The 19,292-nt window shown below is 37.5% G+C and overlaps 1 protein-coding gene and 1 long non-coding RNA gene across 5 annotated transcripts in view; one reads left to right on the top strand and one right to left on the bottom strand.

Moving 5' to 3' along the window:
• ntm (neurotrimin) overlaps positions 1–19,292 on the top strand; it is a 358,155-nt gene that overhangs the window by 250,493 nt on the left and 88,370 nt on the right. Inside the window, exon 2 of one of the 4 annotated variants that reach the window (XM_065259412.2) lies at positions 8,431–8,515. In XM_065259412.2, the coding sequence (XP_065115484.1) occupies positions 8,431–8,515 (85 nt within the window). Of the gene's footprint in view, positions 1–7,952; positions 8,516–19,292 lie in introns of those variants that run through there. The other 3 variants (XM_065259420.1, XM_065259409.2, XM_065259429.2) reach the window with 3 other exon arrangements.
• On the bottom strand, positions 3,432–6,023 carry LOC135738478 (uncharacterized). The gene is made up of 5 exons (XR_010528706.2): positions 4,929–6,023; positions 4,505–4,602; positions 4,274–4,359; positions 4,078–4,193; positions 3,432–3,938 (listed from the first exon to the last, which is right to left on the bottom strand). It is a non-coding gene; the product is annotated as an uncharacterized lncRNA (long non-coding RNA).

The raw sequence follows: 19,292 nt of genomic DNA, 5'->3' as shown, positions 1-19,292 counted from the left end.
CATTCATAATGACATTTTATATTTATATATTATTTTATTTGTCTATTTACTGAAGAAAAGTTTGACTTTCAAATGTGTAGTGTGTGTTGGCTATTTTACAAATGTTTACAACTTTAACTGAGTGTGTTACTCATAGCCGGACTCTATCGGCTTTAAAGTTAACCTAGACAGTGAAATGACTGTTGCTTGCTGTATACTGAATCACTCCATACGACTGCAAGTGCCCTACTTTTATATAGGCTATTAAAGTAATGTTACAACAACCTTTTGGGTGTATTTGTGCCTTTACCCGATTTGCATAAGTCATTTAGTGAGTGCCAAAACAATGCAGAAAGTGCATTAAAATAAAGCTGTCACCAAATGAAATTAATTCTTACTGAATTCCACTTTTATTTCAGTCCATAAAATAAACATACTTGTCGTTGAAATATCTCTTTAATGGCTATGTGGTTATGGCTCCATGTTATTGCACCATTACAAAATATTACTGTGAATATCGCAGCGATGCGGTTTAATACTACAGCATCTATTTATCCAAATGCGCTGAATTAAAAGCCTGGAGCAGCATGACAGTCAGAGAATTGGTGTCTTGCATTACATATTTCTTGCCCAGAGCATTAAATACGGTATGGTATATTTATTTCCATAATTACGTGTTTGTCAGGCAAAGGAGTGCATCCAAGGCACCTCTGATTCCCTTGGCAACAATGATTGGTATTTATGTCTCTTAGTACCACAGTGCAAAGTTGTCTGAGCACGTGGGGTCAAAACAGACACAGTTTAGTGAGCACGGTTTGTTGTTATAACACAACCTACATTTTTAGTTGGTGAGCAGGAGCATGGTTACATTCCAATGCTGTGGATGATTTATCATAGGACTTGATCTTAATGAAAGAAAGCATAATTATACATTAAATCAATCCCACACACATTATGAAATTGTCTTGTGGTGAAAATAAATTATAATGACATACTTTAATTTCATTCCATAAAAAATTTATTTAAAACAAAGAACAGTGAGTGGATTTACACTCTCCAGAAGAAAACAATACAGAAAAAGAATAGTGTTAAATAAGGTTTTAGGCTTTGGATTTTTAAACTATGCATCAGATTTGGCTTGCTTTGAGGTACATCAATACAGTGCTGCCACGCAGGCTTCTTTGGAAACAATGCTGTTTCAGTTAACAACAATCCAATTTAAAACAAGTTAGAGCAAAACACAGTTAACCACCAAAACAGCTTGAGTAAGACAAAGGGGCAGTTTAAGCTACATCAATCTCTGTATTCGAAAATAATGGTCATCACCGTCACCCCAAAGAGTCGAATTGCTCTTGGCCACCAGCTTTCTCAGTATTTTTGTGTCCGGCGGATAGAGATCTGCCCGATCGCTCATCCATCGTGTGTTTCAGATGAAGAGAGTGATTTAGTGCATTGGAGTTGGGGTTTGTGCACACACAAATGCAGTGGTGTACCATTAAATTCCAGTCACAAGCCACTTGGAGTTCCCACTTAAGCCATAAACACAGTTTTCACCGATATGTGAGGATATGTATTATCTCTCTCAAAACAGCTTCTCAACTTGATTATTGTTTTTCAGCAGAACTCTTAACCCAGGCAATCACGCTAGGTGTTTTGAATCCTGAAGTGGGTTACATTTAGCAGGCTTTAGAACAAAAAACACTGCAAATCACAAAGGGCCCTCTCTACGCGTATAACTGAGCTCTTATAGTGACACCATGTCGCATTGCCAGCAGCGTTGCACCAAATCAGCCAGGAGTTCACAAACTGGGAATTGAGCTGTCGTCCCACAAATGTTATTGAAGTACTCCGCCAGTGCACTAAAGTCAACATTGCCAGCAGGGCAGAGTTTAGTGGAGCTTATGATGTCTTAGTGAGTGAGGTTTCATAGCTTCACTTTATTCAGACGTCTTAACTTATAGTGGCAAGTTATCCCTGTTGAGAAAACCTTAAGGCAATGATTCTCTTGCTGGCTGTTATGTCTTCGAAATTGCATGAATGCTTCCAAATGTTTGAAAAAAAAAACAACACATTTCATATCTACTGATAAACACTGAAATCTTTCTCTGAGATAGGGGTGAGATTAAATGGAGAACAAATTGAGACTTTTGGCCTAAGTGTTTAGTTTTTCTCATGATCCTCTTTATGGAGGTTCAGAAGAGAACTGAGTGATGTCTCAAACCATGTTCAGACCTCGTTGCTCGTGTTTTCAAAATATGTGTTTGTTGCGTCATGTGAACCATGTGCATCACGTGTTTTGTCAAAATAAGTGCCTGCTGCACACACGTCAAACTGTTTATGATAAAAGAGACGCTCACGTTCCCAAAATACACGCAAGACACTCCCTTAACACTAAACTCTGATTACGCATGAGATTATGCGAGTATCTGGCAAACGCGATCGTCTCTTTTATGATAAACCCATTAGACGTGTTATTTTGACAAGACACATGATGCAAAAGGATCACTTGACGCGCAGAACACATATTTTGAAATTACGAACAACACACATGACGGGCTACATACATGTTTTGACACTGCCTTTAAACCCAGAGGAAAAAAATGTATTGTATCAGGTGTGTTTTATTAATTAAAGGGGACATTTTACAATACTTTTAAGGTGTAAAATAAATCTTTGGTGTCCCCAGAGTACATATGTGAAGTTCTAGCTCAAAATATCATATAGATAATTTATTATAACATGTTAGAATTGACAATTTGTAGGTGTGAGCAAAAATGTGCCATTTTTGGTGTGTCCTTTTATATGCAAATGAGCTGATCTCTGCACTAAATGGCATTTTGGTTGAATAGTGCAGATTAAGGGGTGGCATTATCCCCTTCTGACATCACAGAGGGAGCCACATTTCAATTAGCTATTTTTTCACATGTTTGCAGGGAATGGTTTACCAAAACTAAGTTACTGGGTTGATCTTTTTCACATTTTCTAGGTTGATAGAAACACTGGGGACCCAATTTAGCACTTAAACATGCACAGCAAAATCACTGGTGTTAAAATAACACCCAGGGTGTCAAATTTAACACTGGAAAAGTGTGTATATGTGTCCACACTACACTGTGTTAATTTAGTCAAAAGTGTAGTGTTAATTTAACAACACTCATTATATGTTATTTTAACACTCAATATTGTTAAATTTTACACTTTGTTCAACACTATTCGTTGTTGTTTCCACACTACACTGGTGTTGGCACAGAAATACAGTGTTAAAAATTAACACTCCTAATTTAAAGTCAACACCGGTGTAATGTGAATTCAACAATGTTAAGTGTTAAAATACTGATTAATAGCCACTTTTGTTGCTAATGGGTTGTTTATATAAAAGACAAATGACAAGAAATATTGCAAAACCTCTTTTTATTAAAGTACATCACATTTAATATTTACACTGATACACACAACACTTTGCATTTAACACTGCTTATTTAAATACCTCAGCTACAATTAAAAAACAGAATACAGTATGGAATAATGAAAGTTATCTTATACCACAGCGCAGTGACATGAAAACCACTTATTATAAGGTCTTTAATAAATCAAATGAGAGTTTTAAAAAAATTAGCCACCCTACTCAAAACTTGAACATTAAAATACACTGCAATTACCTTACTGGCAGGCAGAAATGCTTATCCTTCACAATACTAAAGATTTTTCCATAACAAAACAGACATTTCAATTCAAAAGACGTTTCATTTTTCTTAAATACGTTCCAACCTGGTATTTAGTTCTGTAGTTGTTTTACTCATGATGTAGTGGAAGGCTGCATCAGTGGTCTTCATCATGGAGGGAATGGCTTTTTGGTCCAGAATGATGCAAAAACTCTGGATGCAACTTCTGTTCCCAACGCAGAGCAGGCAGGGCTGTGCTGATTCATTCCCCTCAAAGCATGGATTGATGCTCATCACCTAAGTGTTTTAAAAGAGTGTATTTGATGAATGTATTTGATGTGTATTTATGAACTTGTATGCATTTACATGGGGTGAACAATGCAAGCAAACTAAACGCTGAATAAATAACTAGAACAAAATACTAAAAAAAACTTACATAGCACAATCAGTAGCTTCAGTTGCACATTGACCCTCTTTCTTCTTTCTTCCTTTCACAAATGAAAGGCAAGAGGTGAATGAGCCAGGGAAAAGCTGCCACATCACTGTCCCGTCCTAGCAAAACAGAATTTAAACACCATGAGTATACAGTTAAACTTTAAAACCGTAAAAGCAGCAAACCCATTTACACTTACCATATTTAAACTCCTGATGACCAGACAGAGGGTCATCCATATTGTTGTATGTTGGCTATTTTGCAATACATCACCTCAGCATATTTCTGCAGATTTCAAAGACACAAAGAGTCAAGAAAATACCAAAAAGGGTGCAGTTTTAACCGTTATTTGAATCAAAATCATCTCCGTATAATAAATCATGTTAGAGTTAGAGACAGTGTACAGTACAAATGTACTGTGTGTACTCACATAACTAGTTGGTAAGCTCTTATCCTCCAAACTGGGTTAAGGAATAACAGTTCCAGAATTCATGGGTATGCCGTATTCAAATATAGTCTGGTAGGGTCCTATCACAAAAAATGACAATAAAGACTCTGAAAACTCAACATTCTTTTTATATTAAAAACAGCACTCAAGACAATATGAATCTTCATTTATACATTTTCAAAATAGTAATCAATTTGATTGCTATTTAATATGACATCAATAGCAAAACGATGTATGAGAAGATAATATATTTTTATTAAAGTTGGCAGCAGGTCATGTGAGTTTCTTTCCAGATTAATAATAATAATAATAATAATATGTACAAAACTACATATACTAAAAAGATTGGTTAACTGTTCAGTTATGTCAAATAAAATGATTTATATGTATAAATATATAAACTTACCTTCTGTAATGAATTTATATAAGTATTAGCAGTCGTTTCTCATTGGGAATCATATCCATGTCAGGTCTTCTCTTCTTTAATAAACTGCCCTAAAAACAGCATCTCTTCTGAATGATTTGAAGCACTCAGTGTGAACTTTCACCAAACTAGCATCTATAATGACAGAAAAAAACAAATGTTCGCCATACACGTTTTACACTTCCGTATGTATTTGCCATTTGCATCTGTCTGACATCTAGCGCCACGAAAAGCTTACAACACACAATGCATCCAATCTGTGCATACAAATGATGATATATTGTGAGGTTTTGGTCAAATTAATTGTTGGTTTGGCGATATTTCCCCTGTTTGCATACATCTTAGAAAAACACATGACGATGCGGTTGCGGTTTTCTCCGTGTTTTTCAGTAATTTGAATAATTAACCGATATCCGTGCACTCACGTGCATGTAAACGACCTCGTTAACTCACGGTATCTAGCCTATGTGATTACCTTATAACGAGCATCATATGGTGAATAAACGAGCTTTCATTCAACTTAATTTCATACCTTCAATTTGTAGTGCATGTCGCGTTTTATCATGGTTCAATTCTTTCGTTCATATCTCCTGTTAAAATTATCCTTCTTGGTTTTAAACTTTTAGCTAGCAGTTTAACTTTATACTAAACTAACAAGGGAACAACGTAACACAAGGTAGCTCCGATTAAACTGAACCAAATAACGAACAAAGGGGAAATAAAATGGGAAAAATATCTTATTTAGGTTTTTTGGCATATGGCTGCGTAGAGTCAGACAGAGAAATAACAGTTTAATTTAGCTAAACCATGTGAATATTATGAGACTGATTTACCTGATCTCTTCAGTCCTCCTGTGAAAGAAAATGGCGGTAAAATCCCTGACAGGATATGTTTAGTGGAGGCGTGGCTTGATTTACACCGCTCAGAGTGAAATCTGATAACACCCTTGTTTTACACTGACACTGTCGTGAATATAACACTGGCCTAGCAATGGCAGTGTTATTTTATTACCAGATAGTGTTAAAACAGCATCAACACTGTGTATTTAACACCATCCCTGAAAATTTAACACTGGTGATTTTGGAAAATGTCAGATTTTCATGATATGTCCCCTTTAAATTGCTTAGTAATAAAGACTATTGTTAAGCATATGGAGCTGTAAAATAAATGAAAATTAGATGAGAAACATTTGAGATCAAGTTAAAAGTATTAATAATATTGACTTTGGATTGTAAACTTGGCAAATCTGAGCTCTATATGTGAAATTGTTGAGATCTACACTGAAACTACACCGAAAGTCAGATACACTGACAATTCATATATATTTTACTCAGAGAAACATCTGAGACACAGGAGCCTTAAGCTTGTTTCCATTAGCTCTCTATTTAAAGGAATAGTTCACCCAAAAATGTAAATTCTGTAATTATTTACACAAAAGAAGATAAATCGTGGTAACCATACAGTAACTATTGACTTTTATAGTAGGATAAACAAATACAATACTATGGAAGTCAATGGGTACCATCAACTATGTGGTTACCTTCTTTTGTGTTAAACAGAAGAAGGAAACTCAAACAGGGTCAGAACAACATGTGGGTTAGTAAATGATAACAGAATTTTAATTTTTGGGTGAACTATCCCTTTAATCTATCTGATGTCTTATAGAGATTTCATTTATGATTTTTCTTTGCTGTGGGAAGATACTAAAATGTAGTCAAGTCAGAGCTATTAGAAATGTAATAATCAGTAATGAAATCATGTAAGCAAAATAAATATTTCAGATGCTGCAGTATTTCAAAGTGACTTTTTCCTGTTGAGATCATTCAACTGGAACTATTTTTATTGTACACGGTCTAAAGTGATGGTATTTGAGAATTATGTCTTCAGCTTCATCATCTCCCCAACCCGTAACACTGCAGAGAAATGAGTCATCCACAAATGCCAGCACGGATGTGTGCTTCCTGTTGGCATGCTTCAAATAAAGCCTCTCTCACTATACTTCAATTGAAGGGATGTTATTTTATGAAAGAAGAGCCGTGGTTCTGCATGTGATCTTAACCCGACAGCCAACGTCCCACTCTGCATGTGATTGTCATTGTCACCTGTTGACTTTGGATCTCTAGAGTTATCCACGAGGAAACATGCTATTACGATGATTTTCGAACTGGGAGAGGAGCAAACCTGCTGTTTTCCGTAAATTGTTCCACTTATAAATGCTTTGCCCGCTCTTGTCCTCTCAGAGGAGGTATGGCTTGTTATCAAGCAAGCACTGCGCTCGTTTGTGTGAATTGATGACTTCTTTCCAAGGCTGAACCCCTGGTCTGTGGCAGCAGGTGGTGTCTGAAGCCAGCTTTGCCTATTTATGCAATACTGGACATTTAATTGCGTGCCTCGATTTTCTTTTCATGCTCTCTGTCTGGAAATCCTTCACCTCGATTCTCAGAACATGTTTTTTATGATTTGTGCACAAAGCTCAATTTTCCCTCCTTGATAGCTGCTTGAACAATTGTGCTGAATGGCAGGGGCTGCTACAGCCAGGCAATCAATCGACCGTCGCCCGATTACATTACTCCAGACAATACCATCTGATTTGCGCGCTCTCATTGTACTGTACACTGCCCACCGCGCGTATGCGCCGCTGCCATGACAACAACGCGCTTTCTTCAACTTTGCGCAGCTGAACTAATAAAAAGCAATGCGTGTTTATAACTTCCATTCACAGTCGCACCAGACCTGAATACATTTAGCATACTTTAATGTTTAGGCTACTATAGTAAATTGTTTATTGTAGTTTATTATTGTCGTTAATACACTGCTTTTTAACTATCTACAGTGTAGTGAATTGTTAAACTGTATTAAACACTGCAGTATACTGTATAAGCTACTTAAGCATTTACTATGGTAAGGTCTAGAAAATGTAGTATACTTCAGCATTAATTCATATTGGGAGGGAGACTTTTACTTTTGAGAGAGAGAGAGAGAGAGGCGTGTATGCTCAGGCTCATACTGTACTGTAAATGCATTGAGGAGTCAGACACGCGCACCATATCTGTTCACGCGCAGCTGTGGTGACGTTTGCCACGTTTATTCGCTCGCGCTCTGCAGCTTTCACTTTTTAAAGTTTGAGTCTGTTAGGAAAAACTGATTTTTATGTGAATATTAAATTCAATAGGATCTAGGAAAGCAGAACGACCGAATACGCAACTAAAGCGCACATTTCCTTCATGCATCTTTAGTTTATTACAGTTGCGTGACAGCACTGCGCACTCGTAGATAAGCGCTGTGTAGCCTACTTTAAGTACGCGGGGATTTTGTTTTCTACCTGGGAAGGAAATCTGGATTAACAGATGAACTGTAATGGCTAACTAACACTGTGCGGGACTGCTGTTGGTCCACAAGGAAAGTGTTGAGATGAAGATGCTGGACGGATGCTGGAGGAGATGTGTTGTGGTGGGTCTCAGACTGTTGTTATTTCTTCCCGCAGGTCTGCCCGTCCGCAGCCAAGGAGATTCCAATAACAAACAGATGGACAATATCACCGTCAGACAAGGAGAGACGGTCTTCCTCAGGTACACGGTTATGATTTTGCATTTATCCAACTGTCATGTGTCTCGTTTCCCGCGTGAAAAGGGCATCGGAGCTGTTAGTGTGTTGACAAGCATGACAGCGCGTGACGTGTGTCACCTGCGGCTTTTATTTATTTATTTATTGTAACAAGACTGCTATTGAAAATGTCAGATGTTTACTTCGTTTATAAATAATAAAAACAAAAATTATGTAAGTTGTTGAAAAAGTTTTAAGCATTTTTTTTAATCAGGTGGTAATGACAAAACTAACTATAGAATCACTATTTAAATCATATAAAATTGAGCTAAAATTGACAAAAGTTTTATAAGTTTTGTTGTAACCTAGTGTATGTAAAGTTGAATGTAGATTGTGATTTGTATAACAAACGAATCTTATTCAGTTGAGTTCAAACATTCATTCAGTCAATCAGTTCAAACAATCAATCTATAGCTTGGTATTAATCTCAGTACTTTCTGGTTTACATATTTTGCATGTTTATGCATTAAAACCAAAAGTGGTAATTAAATTTGACAGATTTTGTTTTTTAACTAGTACTTCTGTGAACTTTGTGCGTGTGGGTTTGGCTGCTATTTGCACTTTTTTTTAAAGATTAGTAACTTTAGTTATCTTGTTATTTTAGATGGTTCCCACAAATAGTCAAATGCTTTAAATATAATCATATTTGTGTGTAGGATAGAGAAAACATAATTACTGTAACCTGAAAACAAAGAAAGTATTTAGCTGTCCTTACTGGTGTTTGCAAGTTTGGGTCATGTGACAAGGTTACAAAAAGTAAGCTATAGGCTACAGGATGTATTTTTGGTGTACTGATGTGTAACAATCGGGACTGCATTACCCATAATGCACAAGAGAGCGTGGAGTGATGATGTATGTGGGGGTGGGGACAAAAAGAATAAAGGAGAATGGGTCACCGTGTGAGTTGATGGCGTACTGCGTGTTTACTAAGAAAGCACATCGATTAATACATGGTGCACTAACGTTTGGAGTCTTCATATGTTGTAATGAATAAATAGGAGCTCATAACCTTCTGTAGATATTATTATGGGCCATTTAGTAGGATTACACCCACTTAAATACAGCTTAACCTGTACGGTATGCAGAGATAGCAAAACATACTAGTAAAGGAGATCACAGATTTATGGATTAATAAATGTTTGAAGTGTCTGGCTGTTTGTAAAACAAGAAATGCAGAATCATATTAGCTGGGAACAATCCTATGCACTCTATACTTTGATTTTCTCGAACTGATCTAATCTCCTTTTTTTTATAACAAATTTGTTGTTGATTTTTGAGAATTTGCAGTTTGCAGAATAATTTAGTTTGTAGCTGTTTTAATTGTTAAAGACGACATCACATTTTACAGTTTTGTGGCTTTTAGTCTATGACTGTGTTGTAAACTATATTCAAGATGAAACTTCGAAAAGTTTACACGGTTAGCCTTTAGTAGCTTTTAAAGCGTAAATGAAAGATGCATGTGCACTTTAAAGTAATGTTTGATACAGTGCAGTAACCAACAGTCTGTAGTTGAATGTTAAATCAAACCTGTCCACATATACATTGGCTAGCTGAAACTTTTATCGTAGTTATAAACCTCTGGTGAGGTTATATAAAATGTTCAGCGACAGATACATTGCCATTCTTTCTGACAGCAACAAAGTTTACTGTTATCATACCTGCTGCCCTAGGTGATGTTTTCAGAAATGTCTTCCACCCCTCAGGTGAACATTACCCGAAAACTAGCTCTGGCACTTTCAATTACCCTTGGGGCAAAACATAACAATGCTATTACATAAAAAATACGATTTATTGCCCAAATTCTCTCTGGTGTGGGCTAACTCAAAGCCCTCTTACAGAATTATATGACAGCGATTGAGAGAGTTTGAGGGCAGTGAGTGGGTGTTGAAGTGCTGCACTGTCTGAAGAGCATTATGGGAAATGGCGGCTGATTGGTTGAAAGTTAAGAAAGAGGACAGTTGTGGTTTAATTGGTGGGATCGATGGGGTACAGAAAGGCACACAAACGATATACAAATACCTTTAATATGTGCACCCAAACGTTTAAGTGAGAAAGAGAGGTCACAAAGTTTCTGAAACATGAGCTCAAATGCAAAAGCCGCTAAATGACACCTCCGTAAACGCGTTCCCATATTGTGTGGTTATGCACCATGCTCTCAAACTATTTCTGAAACTAGCGTTCTCTCCAAACCAAAACTAAACACAGTGTTTCCTCCCTGGTCCAATTTCGAGTTTTTTAATGGTCACGTGACGACAAGGGAGGTGACGGCGCTGGATAATCGAGTTACCCCTCCCACTTCTAAATGTTTTACGGAGATTTCTATTCTCGTGCGAATTGGTCATCAATATTACAGATGTCCTGTGGTAAAGTTGCTCCATCTACCCCCTATAAAACGAATTCTGTCCGAATAGTACTAAAGATTGAGCTATATTTTATTGCTCTCGGCACGTATTATACATTCATAACATACTTTTGCTTTAAATCTGCTTAACCCCGGTTTGTTAGCAGGCTCCATTAAAGGGATAATTCACCAAAAAATGAAAATAATTTCATTAATGGCTCACCCTCATGTCATTTCAAACTCGTAAGACCTTCGTTCATCTTCAGAACACAGTTTAAGATGTTTTATATTTAGTCAGAGAGCTTTCAATGAAAACCTATGTATGGTATACTGTCCATGTCCAGAAAGGTAATAAAAACATCATCACAGTAGTCCATGTGACATCAGTGGGTCAGTTAGAATGTGTTGAAGCATCGTATATATATTTTGGTCCAAAAATAACAAAAATTACGACTTTATTTAGCATTGTCTTCTCTTCCGACAACATACGACGCGGCTGACGTGTTATCTGGTGCGCCCCAGCTGTTTTTTTGTGTGCCTGGGCTTCGTTACCAGTCTGAGGGTAACACGTCATCCCTGTCACTGCAGACATGTGACTTTAGTCTTGCGCATGCGCTTCACAAAAAACGTGGAAGAGAAGACGATGCTGAATAAAGTCGTAATTTTTGGACCAAAGTGTATTTTCCAAGGGTCAACAAGCTCTTGGACTAAATCTAAAACATCTTAAACTGTGTTCCAAAGATGAACGGAGGTCTTACGAGTTTGGAACGACACGAGGGTGAGTCATTAATTAATTTTTTTTTTTTGGGTGAACTATCCCTTTAAGAGTCTGATCCAAAATGCTCATTTATAAGAAAGCATGTCAGACGCACTTACAACAGAGCGCATCTGAGCTGTTCATATAGAGACCCGTATACAGTTGACAGAGAAGATTAGTAGTCTTGAATGCTGAAGCAATTAAAATGCCAATTAATGAATAATACAACAGAATAAGTCATTGAGTTTAGCTGGGTGTTACAGCTCAAACAGGCCTGTTTTCCCCAGTGTTTTGTGGTTGCCATTTGAAATTCGTTTTGGAGGGAGACCAAGAAAGTGATAACTTCTGACAAAATGCCTGTTTCAGAAATAAATCAACTGTATCATATGGTAAAAAATACCTAGGGTATTTCATGTCAGTAGTAGGAACAAACTATTCAACCGCTGTACGTGCACAAACGTCAAACATAATGAATTTTCATCTGCTGCATTCTAGTGCATTGCAGCTTTTTCACATTACAGTATTTTATACACTATTAAAAATAAAGCTTACTACAGTAAAATGTTTTAACATGTATGGATCCATACAGTGCCTTTAACATCCACAAAACTTAGCCTAATTTGTGCAGACTTCTACTGACTTGACAGACGTAAAAACATGGACCAAAGGTGCATGTGGAAATGTGACACTGGACAACAAACCAGTCTTAACAGTACATTTTTTTGTTTCAAACATCATCTGAAAGCTTAATAAATAAATTTTACATTGATGTATGGGTGTAAGGATAGGACAATATTTGGCCGAGAAACAACTGTTTGAAAATTTGGAATCTAAGGGTGCAAAAAATAAACTTTTTAAGAAAATCACTATTTTAAACTTCAAAGTTATCCAATTTAGGTCCTTGGCAACACATGACTAATGATAAATATTAGTTACGATAGGAAATTTACAAAATATCTTAATGGAAGATGATCTTTACTTAATATTCTAAAGATTTTTTGCTTAAAATATCTATATTTTTAACACAATGTATTTTTGGCTATTGCTGCAAGTATACCTGTGCTACTTATGGTCCAGGGTCACAAATGGTTCTTCTATGGCATCACTATGAAGAACCATTTCACAAACTTTATGTTTAAGGGTGTACATCTTGCCAACATCACAAAAATGCATTACTGAGTTATGTATAAGTGATTTATTTTGAATTATTACTGTTGTATTTTAATGTAACATGGATTAGCTTTTTTGGATTTTGCAACACTGACTTTACCGCTGGTGGCTGACAATCCTGTGATTCATTGATGTGCTGGATATATAGCTTGTTAGTACCACTGAGAGTCTGGACACTGGCCTTGTACTGCTTGTTAGGTCCCATAGCAGCCTGTTTCCTCTCTCAATGCATTTTCATTCGCAGCATTAAATGAGACGTCTGTGAGACGTACTGTACCCTTAGCGTTTTAAAGCTGTTTATAGCATGACAAGTAAACATTCATACTACCATCCAATACCAGTTCCCATTTGTAGGTAAAGTGCTTTATTGAGTCCTCCGTGATAAAATCTCTCAGCAATTTGACTGTCTTTTGTTGATACCTAAAATACATCAGCTGTTGTTTTCTCCAGCACCCAAATGCTGATGAGGAGAGGCAAATCCTTGCAATTTCCTTTAAGCCCACCAGGTTTAACCTGCATAAGAATCCAATATTCTCGCTTGTGTATGTGCATGTGTCTTCATCTTCATTTTTATTTCCTAATAATTGGTGCTTATATATTAAGGATTTTGCTCATACTTGGAGTTATGGATTTTTAAAACCCTTAAACTTAATTAAGACAAGAAGAGCATTTGATTTTTGTTGATGAAGGGACCTGAGCATGGTGCACATCTCCTTATCCAGGTCCTTGAAATCTCTAGTCTTTACTACTGTAATGCTCTCCTTGCTGGTCTTCCTGCACCGGCAATCAAACCACTCCAGAGCGTAGCAGCTCGGCTCATCTTCCAGGAGCCCAAAAGAGCTCACGTGACGCCCCTCTTCATCTCTCTCCACTTGCTATATTGTTTAAAGCCCGTATCAGGTTTACGTTACGACTGTTTGCTTTGCAGAACCATCACTGCCTGTGTAAATACACTTGATTTTGAGGAACTACTTTGTTTGGTGGAAGATTAATATTTTTACTAATATAATTACAACTTATTTGAGTTTTATTTTATGAAATGCTGCTATGCATATGAAGTAACCGTTTTATAAAAGCAATAAGCCCCTCAAAGCAGTGGTGTTACAGTGCATTTTATAACAGCTAAGGGGGTTTTAGGCACTCTGCTTCGCCTATCTGAAAATTTTTCTTTTATAATAGAATATTGCAATGTTAAGTATACCCTTGAATTTTTAAGAGGTAGTACTTGATACCTTTATAATGTTATAAACTTGATAAAAGGCATTTTTTCATATCTTAAAAATAAAGTCTCTAATACACAGTTTTGTGTTGAAAGTTCAGTGTGGTAATATTTAAAGCAGATATCTCAAGATCATATCCCGATTCTCAGAAAAAGTTTTTGTATTAACATTGAGCCCTACTGAACAATCAGATACTGAGATATCCGCAGCAGAGCAGAAGAGAAGAATAAACCAGAGAGGTTTGAATAGACTGTTGCTCAAGAAAAAAATAAGCTTCTCGCTGATAAGATTGAGAGGGTGCTAATTTGATTTCACAGCGAGCTGCTCAACATTATCTGTCTAATTCCACTTTACTTTACCTTACATCAACATTCCCTTGTCTCTCATTAATACCTAATCATTTGAGCCACCATCACAGAGCCAGGCAGGAGCACGGGGTGCTGTCAGAATGAATGACCATCCACACAATTCGAAGACCCAGGATTAATCAGTGTTTTGATATTTCAGTATTAATTTGCATTGCTAGAATGGACTCGTACTCTTGTTTGATTTATTTTCCTCTGAAAGGAGCTCGAGTCCACCTGAGTAACGGGATGAAAGACAGGATGCCTCTGTTGGAGAGAGTATTAGTGGCAGATGTTTGTCAATTATTTCGGTCCGGTCGTGGTGTAATGACACTGTGGCGGCTCTTTGGCCAGGCCACACACTAAATGGGCCAATACCTTGTCATCTCTCTGATCATTTCTTCAGACCGGACCCATAACCCTAAAGAAGAAAGACGGCAATACAAAGGCAATGGAATAAAAACAGAAGACCACAGTTATTACTATCCCATATTTTTCTTTGGAGTATAAAATCACAAAGTGTCTCCCCTTGAACATCTCTAATATCATGTTTTGCTTCATGGTTCTTTCTGTAAATGTGGCCCCCAGTGTAGTCATTTCCCTGACTGTGAAAGCAGTATTGTTGTTTTGTAGAAATTGCATGTTGTCAATATGCATTTGTCCCTTTGAGAGCAGAGATGGACCACTTGTGCCGTTCAGATGTGCCAAATTGCACAAACCAGAAACGACAAACTGTGACAGCGAAAATAAGTCTGTTGGTTAGAGCCTTATTGTCTCCAGCTTACGGTTTTGTCGAGCTTTTTTGTTTGAGAAAATAATCTCTTGTCCTTCACTGTCGATTGAAATAAGCAAGTGGGCTGATTTGAATCGAGAACGTTTGAAAGCATTTATCAATACTTCTGAACTAGTATTGTACTCTCGTTGTGTGCTAGATGTTTGTTTGAGGAGTATTATGAAAGTTTCTTACAGTACTGTAGCAGAGCTGCCAACTTCTGAGTTCAGCTTGGAGTGAGAGTTTTTTTTTTTTTGGGGGGGGGGGGGGTTGTGGTAATAATTTTTTATATAAGTCCTAACCATTTGCCAATTGATAATAGTGTGGATTTTAGCTATTTCTGTGTTAAATAGTTGGAAAAGACTGCGTTAAAATGGTTCAATACAAATCGAATCATATTTTAGAAATTAAATTGAAATAAAAGCTTTTACTGAGTTTAAATGCCTGAGATTAGAGTCTTTACTATTGTTTTATACACTTATGCTTTCCTTCTGATAAAAGTGCCAAAAAAGTTCTTAAAATCTAATGAATACTGGTCTCTGTAAAATGTATAACTGCAGATGACAGCAGCTTTGATTCAGTTTATCCAGTGAGAAAGAGAAGCGTAAAGTGATGATTTGTGATTGGTGATAGAGGACTGTCACAATCAAATAAACCAAATTAGTAGTTTATATTAAACTAAAGCAAGAGATAATGTGTACGTCAAGACCATATAATTATATTTCGTATATATTATTGTTTATAGATGTCAAATATAAATTGACCTTTTTCTCTTTTATTAAAACCTGTCACCGCAAACATCACGCAGGCTTGTACTGCTTGCAAACATACACACGTGACGCGAGTGATGGTTGATTAAAATTGCTGTTTTCTGAGGGTATCTGCGTGCGTGGAATCCGGGCAATTCTCTGCTTTTCATCCAGACCTTGACGCTTTGTGTGTTCGACTGGTGCGGAGCTGACTGATCGGCGTATGACATCAGAGTCACGCGATAGCAAAGGTAAAGGCGGACCCTTTTGTAACATTTCGACTTGCTCTCGCGGTACTCTGATGTCCTCGCTGCCGAACTTCCTGCGCAGCGCCACATAAAGTGAAATGCTCTTTGACTCTTTGCAGCAAAGTACCAGCACCATGAGAAGTGGTGGCACATAAGACAGTGAAGGTACGCTAAAATATAAAAGTGTCAATACTGTGAGCACTGCTTTAGCTACTTACATCGTGCGTTGCTCTTTCACCATCGCGCAGCCGCGCACTCGCTCTCTGTAGTTTGTAGCTGGCGCTTCGGCATTTGTAGACAATAACTCCACCTTCTTTGATTTGATTCGCCTTCGCATCATTTTGACTTTGACGAGCGCTTTATGCTGTTTGAGGCACGCCAGATAGAGATAGGCGTTTTACAGTATTTACAGTTAGGTATTTTTATAAAATTATTTAATGTCTTTTATTAAACTCAATGGGAATCTAAATGGTGGGCACGAGCCTGCGTGAGAAAATGGATGTGTGGCGTGAGAGCGTGAGAATGGGGTCAATTGCGTGAGTCTCACGGCGAATGCGTGAGAGTTGGCAGCTATGCTGTAGGTCTTATATAAAACAGTTTGATCCAGTCCTTGATTCTGATTGGTCAATAGCTGTGTTTATTTATGATAAAACACAGCTATGATCGCTGCTCCCACTAATGCTATGTATCACGTGCAGCACCCCTAGCAACCGCCTTAAAGGAGACATAACATGAGAATCGGACGTTTCCATTTTTGAGTGGTATAATTGGGTCCCCAGAGCCTCTATCAACCTAGAAATTTAAAAAGATAACAACCCAGTAACTAAGTTTTGATAAAACATTCTCTGCAAGCATGTGAAACAATAGGTCATTGAAATTTGGCTCCCCTTGTGATGTCAGAAGGGGGATCTTATTATAATAATTCCGCCCCTTAATCTGCACTATCCAACCACAGCACTGCCATTTAGTGCAGAGAGAGATAGATCAAATAATTGACAGCACAATTGAGTTTCAATTTCAACAACCCCCCATCATGATAATCAGTGTTTGCATTTCATCAGCTCATTTGCATTTAAAATGACACACCCAAAACGGCAAATTTTTGCTCACATTTCAACATGCTATGATACATTATCTATATGACATTTTGAACTAATGTGTACTCTGGGGACACCAAATATTTATTTTACATCTTAAAAAATGTCTCCTTTAAGTGGTACCTTAAATTGTAAATGATTATGCAAATCTATTTATGTTGAGGTTACTTGCTAAGTGCCTTTTACATGGAATAACAATCTTACTCGGTAAACAAATCTCTGGGTGTCTATTTTATCCTTACAAGACAATTTCGTTCATAATAACAAACAATAAGAAACATCAGCTCCTTAGAGGGCTTATTTTTTAAAGCTTCAGTACAAATTTAACATGGACACGTGCAAATATTTAAACAGCCAGCCAGGAAGAACACATTACCCAGCACAGTTAGCTCACACCCCCCTATCGTCTTAAAACACATCACCACAGCAAAACGTGCTCCTAAAACTGGATATTTTGCCCACACATGCCTATTAAAATTCCTGTCTGCAGTTTATTTTATCAGCTGGACCCAACATTAGATGTTTGATTCTTTGCGTCCCCAGAGAACCTATAGGTGAGCTATGTATGCTTTCAGCATATCACTGTTGTTTTTTACTTATTGCATCAGTGTGGTAAGCACTTCAGGGCTTGCTAGCACAGGTGTGTGGTTTATAGACTGGTCTGGCACCTGCGTGCCCCGCTTTGTGCATCTGGACCACCGCCAAAGACATTAGAGGTGGGAGACAGGTTTCACTGAATTAGGTGCTTAGAGGTCTAAACTGCTCCTCTGCAGAGCAAGGTTAACAAAGTCAAGTGTATGTGCTTGAACAGACACACAAACACTGAGGCTAGGTTTATAATACATTAAAAAAAAATATATATATATATTTTGTGTTTTATTAAAACTTCCCATAGTTACAACAACGCTGTCAAAAAGATTTGCATATACATGGATTCACCTAAAGGATTATTAGCAACACCATACTAATACTGTGTTTGACCCCCTTTTGCCTTCAACAAGGTGCTAAAAGCATTCTTTAGAAATGTTGGCCCATATTGATAGGATAGCATCTTGCAGTTGATGGAAATTTGTGGGATGCACATCCAATGCACGAAGCTCCTATTCCACCACATCCCAAATATACAGTGAACTCATTGTCATGTTCAAGAAACCAATGTTAAATGATTCGAGGTTTGTGACATGGTGCATTATCCTGCTGGAAGTAGCCATCATAAAGGGATGGACATGGTCAGAAACAATGCTCAGGTAGGCCGTGGCATTTTAAACGATGCCCAATTGGAACTAAGGGGCCTAAAGTGTGCCAAGAAAACATTCCCCACACCATTACATCAGCAGCCTGCACAGTGGTAACAAGGCATGATGGATCCATGTTCTCATTCTGTTTACGCCAAATTCTGACTCTACTATCTGAATGTCTCAACAGAAATCGAGACTCATCAGACCAGGCAACATTTTTCCAGTCTTCAACTGTCCAATTTTGGTGAGCTTGTGCAAATTGTAGCCTCTTTTTCCTGTTTGTAGTGGAGATGAGTTGTACCCGGTGGGGTCTTCTGCTGTTGTAACCCATCCGTCTCAAGGTTGTGCGTGTTGTGGCTTCACAAATGCTTTGCTGCATACCTCGGTTGAAACGAGTGGTTATTTCAGTCAAAGTTGCTCTTCTATCAACTTGAATCAGTCGGCCCATTCTCCTCTGACCTCTAGCATCAACAAGGCATTTTCCCAAGTTTTTCCCTTTTCACACCATTCTTTGTAAACCCTAGAAATGGTTGTGTGTGAAAATCCCAGTAACTGAGCAGATTGTGAAATACTCAGACCGGCCCATCTGGCACCAACGACCATGTCACGCTCAAAATTGCTTAAATCACCTGTCTTTCCCATCGTAAAACATCGTCGTGTAAAGTCAAATCGCATAAACACTTTTGGTTTCGGTTGAAAAATGCTGTTATGTAAACACACATCTGACACACACACACACAGAATGTTTACACAAATATGCAAATGAGGGTACGAAACTTTATAGTTCCTGCTAACGAATATAAACAC

Source organism: Paramisgurnus dabryanus, chromosome 10, assembly GCF_030506205.2.
Source record: "Paramisgurnus dabryanus chromosome 10, PD_genome_1.1, whole genome shotgun sequence".
NCBI classification, from domain to species: Eukaryota; Metazoa; Chordata; class Actinopteri; order Cypriniformes; family Cobitidae; genus Paramisgurnus; species Paramisgurnus dabryanus.
This window is presented reverse-complemented; position numbering and strand designations above follow the sequence as displayed.